The 12,469-nt window shown below is 45.8% G+C and overlaps 1 protein-coding gene across 6 annotated transcripts in view; it reads right to left on the bottom strand.

Moving 5' to 3' along the window:
* SDK1 (sidekick cell adhesion molecule 1) overlaps positions 1 to 12,469 on the bottom strand; it is a 595,311-nt gene that overhangs the window by 67,517 nt on the left and 515,325 nt on the right. For all 6 annotated transcript variants that reach the window (XM_081839463.1, XM_081839466.1, XM_081839467.1 and 3 more), the window contains exons 30-32: positions 11,317 to 11,518; positions 6,687 to 6,790; positions 3,478 to 3,548 (exon numbers count right to left, since the gene is read on the bottom strand). In XM_081839463.1, the coding sequence (XP_081695589.1) occupies positions 3,478 to 3,548; positions 6,687 to 6,790; positions 11,317 to 11,518 (377 nt within the window). The remainder of the gene's footprint in view (positions 1 to 3,477; positions 3,549 to 6,686; positions 6,791 to 11,316; positions 11,519 to 12,469) is intronic.

The raw sequence follows: 12,469 nt of genomic DNA, 5'->3' as shown, positions 1-12,469 counted from the left end.
TTTGACCTGACCACATGGGATCCCAATGGCAAACTTCTCCAGGGAAAACCAACAGTCTTTTGTGAAATTGCCCCATCAGCTAGGAGCAGAACCACTGCAGAAGAGTCAAAGGTCACTGGCAGATCCAGGGTCACACTCCCTGAAGGTAAAGGTTGTCACGTAGGGTTTATCTATGCCAACACAGGACATCAACAAGAGTGACAAAGGTGGTTTCCATCCCAAACCTGAGACGCAAATCAAAAATGGATCCAGTTCGTCTGAGACATTACAGAGTTGTTAAGTGATGGCCCACTTGCCAACCTTGGCTAGGAATGTAAAGTTTGAAACTAGTGCATAATTTCACCAAGTCAATGGGCTGCGTGGTGCCTTCGATAATAGAGGTCTTGCATTACTCCCTCACACAATATGCATTTAATGATAACCTTCAGCAAGGCTTCACCAGCCAAGGACAAGGACCAAGCAAGCACTCATAACTCATTTTCATCCAAGATGACACTCTGGATGATGACTCTGCTTTGGACCCGGATCCCAAAGCAGAATCCAGGCCAGGAATTATCTCAGTGATTTTATCCTCAAAGTACTAAGCAGTACTATCACGGCATGCCACTGGGGCATCCAGCATCTCACATGGATAGAGGCTAAGCTGGGGCATTTCTTTCCTCACCCATGAAAACTCAGTTGAATGTTTGGGGATGAGCCAGATGCAGTCAGAAATGTCATAAGTTTCCATCCACCTGAGCTCTAGACGCTGTCTCTGCTCTTATGTTCCTTGCAAATCTGTAGGACATCAGGGAGACGAATGACTTCTGATAAACAGGGGAGGGGGTTCTGTGGAGCTATTGCGCTAACAGCTTGTGTGTTCCAGGAACTCACAAAGATAACAGAGAGTAAACTGGATGCTGCCTTAGGGCCAACAGAAGACCATCTGGCTCCATTAAGTTTGAGGTATGTGCGGACTATCACAATTGAGCTTTTAACCACGTGAAGGAGGTTTGAAATAAGAGCAAGTCCAACCTCAACCAGGCTGAGAACCGCCAATGATAAAGAGGCACCAAGGAGTTCTTCCCCAAAGATCAACTTCATCCTGTCCAGTACAGAAAACTGGGTCCAATGTATGAACTGCAGCAGCTGTTGGGACTAACAGACATTGAGACAGACCCATGGTTGCCACGGTGTCTGTGAAATCCTGAGCTGCGCTGATTAAGGAGACGTCAGCATTTGTAACTGAAGCCTACCCAGAGATCCTCAACATTGCACCTGTCACCTTGGTAGTGGAGGCTGTGAAGCAGCAGGGCAATAGGGAGCTGAGCAGAATCCCTCTTGTGGCTCAGTTGCTTGACACTAGCTGTATCCGTGCTTCAACGTGGCTGCATCTTAGACAGGGAACTCATTAAAAGAGACATGTAACCCTTATGGATTACAACAACTCCACCTTCCCAGTCACCAGTCCTGTACTGATGGATGAATTGGGTCCACACATCCATTGTTTTCTTCATGCACGCATCTGCCTCATCTCCCAAATATATGCTTGGTGCAGTCAAGGTGGGCCAGGAATAGTCTCTTCCATTTCCACAACGCATTAAGCTTGACTCCAGTACAGACATGCATATATGAAGTAAAAGATTTGTATTCTTTACATTCCTATTTCCTCCAACACCTGGGTCTATTATACTGCAGCCCCTGGAATAAAATAGCAATGGTCTCATCTCAGACTCCCATAACTTCTTATCACTTCTGGGGCTCTGAATATTGTATTTGCTCTCCTAATTCCAGGTTGGGGTTGATCTCGAGGCCTCAAGGACTCTTGCAAGTAACATATTTTGATACAGTCTTGTGTCATCTGCCTGAGGCCAACTTTCTGAACAGCCTGGGGGACCATCCGTAACATTTGGTTAATTAAAAATGTGAATAAGAATGAGGGCTGTTTACATAGGGCTGCCTTGATCAGAATCTACGTAGGGGAAATGCAGCCAGTTCAATTAACAAGTAGTTTTTGATAATCAAGTTTCTGATAACGAGGGCTCCACAGCACCCCCACTCCCAATTTCTATTTTTCCTGTCCCTCATAAAAGCCTCCTGATCCACATCAAGCCCGATTAAAAAGCAAGCAAGCAGGATTCCCTCTGGAGTCCAGATCTTATGTCAGAATCAGAAGCTATTTAGATACCTGGCACAAAGGGACCTAAGAGATAAATGGCAAGGGAAGCTCTTTCTTTTCTGCCTCCCTGATAATCATACTTCTGCCTTGGAAAAGGTACTTTGCTGAAAGGTCAGGGCATCCTGCTCTTATCCGACTTTCATGGACAAAACCCAGCTTTTGATGGTAATGGATTATTTAGGATTTTCTGTCTATCTCTATGAGAGGCCCAGAGGATCTGCAGAGGCAGGTAAAAGTGATTATGAGTAGCAGCCAGCCAGGTCTGGAGGAGTGAGAATGGCTATTTGTTTACGCTGCAAAATTTGGACAAATTATTGGATCAAAACCAGAAATGGACTAGAACAAAGCACCCAAGTTAAATTTAACACTAAAGGGATTTTGAAATCACTCTTGAACTACAGAACCATCACCTCATTCTACAAAGAAGTCTCAATTCATTCCAACGTGGGTCGAAACAATGAGCTGAGAAGCTTCAGTGCAGTTCCAAACAGCATGTTAAAACATTGCCTTGTGCTGAGTAACCTATGATAACTGCTGTTTTGACTGTGTTTCCTCAGCATTTAGCTAGTTTAAGCTTATTTTACATTTTTTTTTTCATCTGAAAACTACCTCGCGTCTAAATTGCTGAGCACCCAAATAACATAAGCGTGGTAATGACATGTAATTGCCTTCAGTTCTTTCGATGTGGCTCGAGTGCAACTATCCCATTACATTTTCATGAAATAAAAAGCACGCAATTATCTAAACTACCACCTATTTCACATGTATTATCCACCCAAAATCTATCAACAGGATTGGCCTTTATTCCTAACACGTGGCCTTTCGCGGTCCTCTGTCTGCATTTCCGTTTCTTCCATTATACGACCGACTGGGAGGTGAGCTGCTGATTGATGCCTACACACACCTCCTTGGGTGAAAATATTCAACACACCTTGCATTTGTTCAGCATGTTGTAACTGAGAGTGTTAATGCTGCATGAACAAGGTCTTCTGCGCAAGCTAAGCCACACCACAATAGATATCAGTGAGACAGCAGCCACTGTTAACATAGATAGTGATGAATTGCAGGGAGACTCAACCAAAGTGTGTGGTCTCAGGGCAAATTCTGGTTCGTGTGCATGCAAGGTCTTGGCTGGGAGGGCATCCAGTGGCTGCGGGCTTTTAGTCTTGCAGCCTTCTCAGAAGGTTAGAGGTGTGCAACTTCCCCTCTGCCCCCACGAGTGACTGGAAAAAAGTAGGAATCGTTTGGACCGCCAGCCCTTGTGTATTTCCCAAGAGCCTGCTTTTCTGCACTCCCCCCAACTTTTATATGCTACTAACCTTCCACTGCACGAGGACAGAAGACGTGGTATGCGGGGTCACGGAAACAGAATTTGGTGGTTCGCCTGGTACTAAATATGGATATATAAAGGAAACAGGCATTAAAGTGAGAAACAAGCAGAGAACACGTTCTGTTGCTGGAAGTTCTTCCTCGCCTGGCTTGCCACAGAGGCACTGCTGTGCTGCAAAGGAGCGAGTGGGGGCCTCCCTCCCGCCATTCCCCTACCCCACCTATGAGAGGCCCAGCTGCCTGAACCTGCTTTGAGCATCTATCCTACCTGTGCAGCAAATGCACGGAATGTATCAGGGACAAAGCCGGGGAAGCTTATCAGGCGCTCCCAGCTCTCCACACTAAAATGCTCCACTAGCCGCAGCGGGTTTGCTCAGCAAAATAAATCCTCTGAGTTTGCTGAGGAGGTGAGCAGCTTTTACAGTTAATCATTTCTGTTGTATAGAGGCCAGTGGGGGCCCTGGGTTTTCCAAAACTCAACCCGAAGTGCACTTTGGGAAGGATATATCTATCTATGTAGACATATATAATGGGAATGACCCCCAGAACATCAGCTGCGCTAGTCTGCTGCAGCAAGAGAGAGAGAGAGATGAGACAAACTGTGGCAGCTTAAAGATAAGGATGGGATTCAAAGGCCAACTTTCAGCACATCCCAAGGCTTGCGGGCACCTCTGGGGATTTCTGCCTCCTGATATGGAGCCACAGACCCTACCCCTGCCTTTGAAACTCCATTTACATCCAATTCCCAGGTGACACAGGGAGAAACACCAGCCCAAAGCTTGCTTGGAAGCCCAAAGATAGTTGTAGGGTCATTTGCATTGCAAATGGTTTATTTTCAAAGGAGCTCGCCCTGATGTTGGTGGATTTATAACAGCCAGGCATTTTATGATCATCTCAGGTAAAACTAAGATTATAGGGTTCTTGACAATATGCTCAGTGAGGGCTAATTTACTTAAACAACTTTTCCAACTTGGAATCAGTGCACATTCAACTTTGCAGTTGATTTGCCTGTCCAGAGAACAGCACTAGATGCTCCCATGCATGCTGTTTTTCATGTGTTATGCTAAAAGGGGCTTCTTAAGCTATTATGCACTTTGCACATCACTTATGAATGCTCTTAATGGAGAGTTTTCAGAAGAGACACTGAATGTACACTGCAGCCAATACGGGTTTTAAAACAAAGATGATCCAAAGTAAACTTGACACATGAAAGCCGCACAAACTGGAGTCACTCATCTTTACAACTGCAGAGTTGCTGTCCAAGAGGAATAGTATCCTCCACATTACAGCCACAATCCAGAAGTTCTTTGGACATGTGGGGGGGATGCAATGGACACACCCCGCTCAAGCTTCCTCCTATCTGCAAACCCATTCACTCCTGAATTCCTCCTGCAAAACTATTTGAGCATTGCAAAAGTCCAAATGTGTGAAGCAGAGCACCCTCTTCCCTGCAAGTCCCCACTCCTGCTTTCCGCAGGAAGAAAGGGGTGGTGGTGTTAATAGACAGGATTCATTAGCATCCTTTAGTTAGACCCCCCCCCCCACCTCTGTTATCTCTTTTGCAGGGAGGGGTAGATAACAGCAGAGGTGCAGTGGGAACACATTTAGAGCTTGTTCTTATCCACACTTGGCTCTTTCCAGGCACAGTCTACAACTGAAAGCTCCATGTCTGAGCACTTACCCCAACCTCCAATGCTTTGCCTGCAAAAACCCACTCTTCAAAGCTCAATCAGAATGAGCTTCAATCTGCAGAAAACCTGAACTGAGTTTGCTTCAACTGAGCACTAAAGTTCAGGGAGGGGGGAAGCCTGGACATGGGGCATGAAAGTGCTAGACTCTGCCTGGAAAGAGCAAGGCAAAATGTCCTGGCATGAAGGGGGGTTGGGACATGATCTGAAGTGCAGTCACAGATTTTGAGAGGAGTGAGCTCACATTTTCCACCCAGCTCCATTCAATGCTTTCTGTAATACCTCTCTTCCCAATGCAATGCTGGAGAAAGGTCTGGGCAGGCATCTTCATCTCAGATCAAGATCTGTTCCCGATAACACACCAGGAATCTCAAACACACACACACACACACACACACACACACACACACACACAGGTTCTACTGACTGGGCCCAAGCATGCCATTGCCTGTGTTTCAGCAGGACAGCTTGCCAAAAGTTGTATCCTCTGAAGCTCACTGGTTCAGCAATGTTGGTCGATTGAAGAAACCGTTGTGGTTTCACTTGAGCTTATGGAGCCTCAGATTTCAGCCTGATTCTTCACAATGTGAGCATCTTGTCTCCCGAGAAAGACAAAGTTCCTGTTGGACCAGTGTACCTGTTTCTCTCTTGACCTGCTAGATTGTTTATCAGTGTACCTTTTGGCTCATGCACCTGTCTGCTACCACCTTGTCTTGCCTTTCCTCAGTCTTACCATCAGGCAATTACTTTCCTTTCGCCTTCTGCCTGTCCACTGGGGACGTGGATGTGCCTCTGTACCCTAACCCTTGATACCTTAAAGACTGCCTTGAATAGGAAAGTTCATGTCTACATCAAACAACCGTACACATGCACCGAACAATTACTGTACTCCATTTATTATTGTTGAACAAAAAGCACCTGAAACTCATCCGAGACAAAAGGGTGGGGGGAGAAGCACTTTGCAATTGTAAATTGCTTTTTGCCTGTACAAACCAGCAGTCTAAAATGTTTGTGCTTGCTGGACATGCACACCCTCCTCTCTCTCTCTCTCTCTCTCTCTCTCTCTCTCTCTCTCTCTCTCTCTCTCTCTCTCTCTCGTTCAACCATTTAGCACTTCTGCAGCCGGAAAGTGGATTTGGAGTGAAAACAATTGGAGAAAGTTCTCCAAACATAGGCTCAATTCTACATTCATTTTTAATGTTCCTTGTTAAATTATTCAATTTCAGGAAAGATAATGGTTCGTTAGCACAGAACCTGGAAGACAATCAAACGGGGTTTAAATCAGCAAGATTCATTATCTGAAGGCACTGCAGGGCACTTCACTGTTGAGGAGGCTAAACTGTGCTACTGCCTCTGTCAATAGCGCCCAAACGGTGAGTTTTAGCCCTATGCATCTTCCTGTCCCCTAATCCTGAGGTGCAATGCTGGGACCGAGTGCACTGGGGGTGGATCCCCTGGGTTACTCTGAAAGAGAAACAGCTATGCTCAGTTTTGAGCTGGGGCACCCTTACCATCCTGCAGCGTTGTGACTGCTTCCGTCTCGGCTCCAAAGTCACTGTCGCCAATATCGTTGGTTGCTTTCAGGCGCAGCTTGTAGGAAGTAAATGGGTTGAGTCTGCAAAATGGGAAAGGGTTAACAGAATGGGGATCAATGCTTCTCTCTGGCTATCCACAGCTGCCTTAAGCAGCTCTCCCCACAACAAATATTGTACAAGCAGCTTGTATTACCCAATATGTCTCCCTTTTCCTGAAGCCACGCTATTGAACCATGTTAAACGGTGGAATTTGCTTCCCCGAGAAGCAGGGATGGCCACCAATTTGGATTGCTTTACAAGGGGGTGGAGGCAAATTCAGGGAGAGGGCTATCGATGGCTAACAGCCACAATGGCTGCGTTCTATGTCGGAAGCAGTATGCCTTAGAACATCCCAGGTGGGGAGAGCACCGCACTCATACTCCAATCCTCCTTGCCTTTGGGGCTTCTGTTTGACTGCTGTGTGGAAGAGAATGCTGGACTGGATGGGCTCCCTTTGGCCTGATCCAGCTGCAGCCAGGCTCTTCTGATCCAGTTCAGAGGCACGAGCTGAAACCCAAACACCCCCTTTGCAGGGTTCCTGTTTCTCAAGGGCTCCTCACGCACCTCAACATGACCTTTCTTTCCCGGTGATGGTCAAATAACACCTGCCCTTGCTCCACTTGCAGGAGACAACAGTGGATTAATCCAAGGACAAGCAGAGCAAATGGAAGAACAGATGAACAGATGATGTGGGCTCCCAGCCACAAGGATCTTGGCTAATCTAGGAGACTGTGCTCCAGGAGTGCTGCTTTTTAATCGCGGTTGCGTTTCCAACTAATAGTGTTACTCAGCTTATTTAACACAGACAGTGACAGGGGATTCCCTGCAGGCTTTCTGTGTACTCAGTGACTTTAAGATATGCAAAGACTGACTTCCAGCTGAGGTGACTTCAGCAGAGCTTCCAGCATAGCCAGCGGGAGGCTCCCTTTGAGTCGCTAACAAGGTCTGCTCGGGTCCAGAGTCCCGCGTAATAGGCTTAGCTAATTAATCGGTTGAAGCCAGTTGCTGGGCTTGGTCCTGGAGGGCCAACGAGCAATGCAGATAAGATTACCAGGGACGGAATATTCAAACGTGGTGGGATAAAACAGAGGCGTGATGGACAGTGCGCGCTAAATTGCTCTGAGCAGCCCCCGCAGGGAAAATGCTCTTAGGAACCTGGTGACACATTTGCCCCTCCTTGGATCTTGGTAAGAAGAAGAAGAAAAAGAAAAATGAAGACGGGAGACTGGCTGCTATGCACATGCATGCTCCAGAGTTGCCGCAATCATGGAAATTGCAGAGGGAGAACAACCTGTGGGTCTGCAAGTTACATTTCTCCGCTGGATTGAATGGGGAAGTGGGAAAGGGGCAGCTGTCCTATTAGACCGCAGGATATAGCTGCTATTTGATCAATTCTTTCACAACAGGACAGGGGTCCCCAACCTTTTTTGGGCTAGTGAGAATATTGAGGAAGTGCTGTGTGTACCAATAAAAAAAATTGGTTGTGTGGCACAGTACAAAACTAAAGAGAATATAGTCACTTCTGCTCCCCCTGGAAAACCTCAGACCTGCCCTGGGAAGTCAGCTATGTCCTGGTGGTCCTGCTTGTGGAAATCACACAATATTCACACCCCGCCACCCAATATATACACCATGAGGATGTTGTAGTCTAATAACAACAGGGAGCCTTCACCAAGACCAAAAGAAAACATACAGGTTGGTCATCTCTCTCTCTCTCTCTCTCTCTCTCTCTCTCTCTCTCTCTCACACACACACACACACACACACACACTGCTGCACACATACAGACCACAAACACACAAATGCCACTCTTTCTTTCTCAGTCACTCACTCATGCACAAACATATCACACAGATCTCTCCCTCTGTCTCTGCCCAAGTGCACCTCTCCCTCTTTGGGCTCGTCCATTCCACTTATCCAAATGCAGCACAGTTCTTCATACATATACAAATACAGTGGTGCCCCGCAAGACAAACGCCTCGCAAGACGGAAAACCCGCTAGACGAAAGGGTTTTCCGTTTTGGAGGTGCTTCGCAAAATGAATTCCCTATGGGCTTGCTTCGCAAGACGAAAATGTCTTGCGAGTTTCCTCGCGGGTTCCCCCCCCTTTTCCTGCGGGTTCCCCCCCCTTTTCTAAGCCGCTAAGCCACTTATCTGCTTATCCACTAAGCCGATAAGCTGCTAAAAGCCGCTAAAAGCCACTAATAGCGCTAATCCGCTAAGCTGTCAATGGGCTTGCTTCGCAAGACAAAAAAACCGCTAGACGAAGAGACTCGCGGAACAGATTCTTTTCGTCTTGCGAGGCACCACTGTATGGTTTTGGTTTTTTACCCTGGCCAAAACTACATTTTGCATTAAACTTGTAGTAAACAAATCTCAGAATCTGCACACACACACACAAACACACACACACACACACACACACACACACACACACACACACACACAGATGTACATGACGCTACATTCATTGGGCTGTATAAGAATATAAATCCATGACAAACCCACAACAGCAGTACCAGTAAAACAATACAGGCAAGGCCAGGCACCTCAAGATTCTTGTCCCAATATAGTTTTTTTTGGGGGGGGGGCTCAGATGTCCTCAGTCCCATAGAATTGGTGCCTATGGCTTCATGTAACAGCCCTGTAAGCACATCAGAATCAATGCTCAATAAACAGACCACTCCTGTGCCCTGCAGCCCTTTATTTTGATGGTGAAAATGATTGCCCGACAAAGTAATTCCTCACACTTGAACATTTTCAAACTGCAGTGAGCTGGTAGTTTCTAATTTGATGCCAAAGATCCGCATCCCATTAGCCAGTTTCCTTTGCTGGTATGCCAATAAGATTTTCAAAAGAGCCTCATTTCCTTCAGAGGGCTGTGTGTGTGTGTGTGTGTGTGTGTGTGTGTGTGTGTGTGTGTGTGTGTGTGTTATGAACAGCAAGTGGCAAGTCTCCTTGTAGGTACAGGGTGGCTTCAGCAAGCAATCACTTCAAGAATTTTAATTCCAGCACAATCTAATGAAGGCTGGATAACGCAGTTTAAACAGGGCGATGTTATCTCTCTATTCCTCAGTATGGCCATACAGATAAAATTGCCCTCATTTCATCTGAAAACAAGATAAGGAACTCACAGAGACAGAATCTCAATGCAGCAGAGGGGAATGAATATCAAGTATCGCTGCAAAAAAGGGGACTTTGCAAAGGTCTGGGTTTTCCTGCATTGCTGACGGGCTGGGCAAGGAAAGGAGGAGAGAAGGCGGAGGAGGGGAAAAGCCAGCCGTTTGCCAATTATCTCATGTTAAAACAATTGGAAAACAATTTGTCTGGGTTTAAAATTTCACCCTCCCCTCTGATAAAGACTTTCCACATGGAGTCCAACTGAGAATGAGGGCTGCTGCTCCCCCCCCCAAAAAAAAACCAAGACTGGAGGGAGAACAGGGTGGATCTTTGCAAGTAGCCATAATGCTACCACACCCCCACCAAGGCAAAGCACAAATCTGCATGGAACTTGTTCACCTACATTGATTTGTCAGAATATTACTGCTGTAGACTAGAATCAGTAGCACTTTCTTTAAGGCTGGGGTGGGGGAGCAGTCACAACTATTGCATTACACATTGCATATCTGCAGTCAACCTAAGGCTGAAGGATAGCAATGTCTCTGCACACCACTTAACACAGTGCCATAGAATCCAGCTTCTGTCCCTTTTACTGCATCCTGTTCCATGTGAACAAGAAAGCAAGATCAAAATGATGGATCAGGCCAATCATCTATCTGATCCAGCATCCTGTTCTCACCGTGGCCAATCAGATGCCTGTGGGAAATCCTTAAGCAGGATCCAACCACAAGAGCCCTCTCCCCTCCTGTAGTTCCCAGCAACTGGTATTCAGAGAGATTGCTGCCTCTGACGCTTGAGGCAGAGAATACCCAGTGTGCCTGGTCGCTCCTCCATAAATTTGCCCAATCCTATAGCCATCCATCACACCCACCCACCTCAGAGTCCTTGTAAACCATTCAAGGGCACCTGGGATTTCAAGGTGGAGTTGGAAGAGGGACACAGGACTGCAGATTTGTGCCAGGACTAGAACCATATGTACAAACGTAATCAATAACCTATTACTTTATTCTGGATGAATTCCCAGAGCCACAACCCAAAACCTATTCACTCCCAGAACCACTGCATTCACTTTAGCAGGCCTGCATTAGAGCAACTAGATGGAGGGTTGCCACTTGATCCTCTCTTTGCAAGTCAGGTCTTCAAGTATGGACAGTTCCACACCATACATGTGTATATTCAATGCACATGACTTCCTTGAAAGAATCATAGGAACTGAAGTTCATCACAAAGCTATCATTTGCAGCACCAATAGCAAACTACAGCTACCAGGGTTATTTGGGGGAAGCCATGTGTGCTGAATGTGCCTCAAATTCTGAAGCAATGCCATTGACCCCCTTCCTACAATGATGGAGGAGTCTCTCTGGGCCTCCGAGGTCAGAAGGTGCTACCTGTGGTCAAGGTGTGCTGTATCTCCTGCCATTTCTGGCTGTGAGTTTCTCTGTGGTACCTGTCAATTGAGCAGGAAGTAGCTTCATGGCTGATGGATGAAGAGTATGTTTGCCACTCGCCGCCGGGAAGCTCCTTAGTTTGCACCGTGAAGTAGCGCACCGGAGAAGACCCATCACTCCCAGGAACCCAATGTAGCTGCAAACTTCGGGATGTCACTTCAGACTGGGGGACTTTCAGGTCACTGGGAGGAGCTGGTCGTTCTGGAATGAAATATAAAAGTTGTTATTCTTAGAAAAAAGTTTAGATGGTAGGCAATAAACAGAAGATCCCCAAATGCAGCGACACTGAGCCCAACTTGTTCTTCCATATGTTAATAATAATATTATAATAATTTATTATTTGTACCCCACCCATCTGGCTGGGTCTCCCCAGCCACTCTGGGCGGCTTCCAACAAAGATTAAAAATACATTAAAATGTTGTTGCATCAATGCTAAAAGAGGCAATACGGCATGTTGTACACTGAAAGAAAAATATATGAAAATGATGTACCGGTGGTATTTGACTCCCAGTAAGTTAGCAAAAAATGTATAGGACAAGTACAAATATCTGCTGGAAATGTAAAGAAAGAGAAGGTACCTTTTATCATATGTGGAAGACTTGTATGGTAATGAAAGCTTTGGAGATGATATATAATGAAGTGAAAAAAATGTTTAAAACAACCTTTGTTAAAAAAACAACAAGCAGAAGCTTTTTTATTAGGAATTATAGGCACCAACATTCCAAAGGAGCAGAAAATACTTTTTATGTATGGAACAACAGCTACCCGGATGTTACTAGCACAGAGATGGAAAGAAGACAAGAGAGAAATGGCAAACCAAGCTGATGGGACTATGCCAAAATGGCAAAACTGACTGGAAAACTCAGAAACCAAGAGGACAAAAACTTTATAAAAGAATGGGGAAAATTTCTAAGTTATTTAGGAGACCACTGTAAGCAGATGGAAACACTGGCAGGATTTTGATTTCACTTGTAGTTTAACAAATACCATGGACATTATGGACTGATATAAAAGTTATATTGAGGAATATGCAGTTGTAAATGTTCAAAATGGGACCCCATGGAGGGGATGGGGGGGGGGGAGTTGCAAGATTCAGAGGAATCTCTGTATATGGATTTATATTTGGATTTTTACAAATATAAATTTGCAAAA

This window comes from Podarcis erhardii, assembly GCF_964252035.2.
Source record: "Podarcis erhardii genome assembly, chromosome: 14".
Lineage (NCBI taxonomy): Eukaryota > Metazoa > Chordata > Lepidosauria > Squamata > Lacertidae > Podarcis > Podarcis erhardii.
The sequence above is the reverse complement of the archived record's forward strand: the minus strand, read 5'-3'. Positions and strand labels throughout refer to the sequence as shown.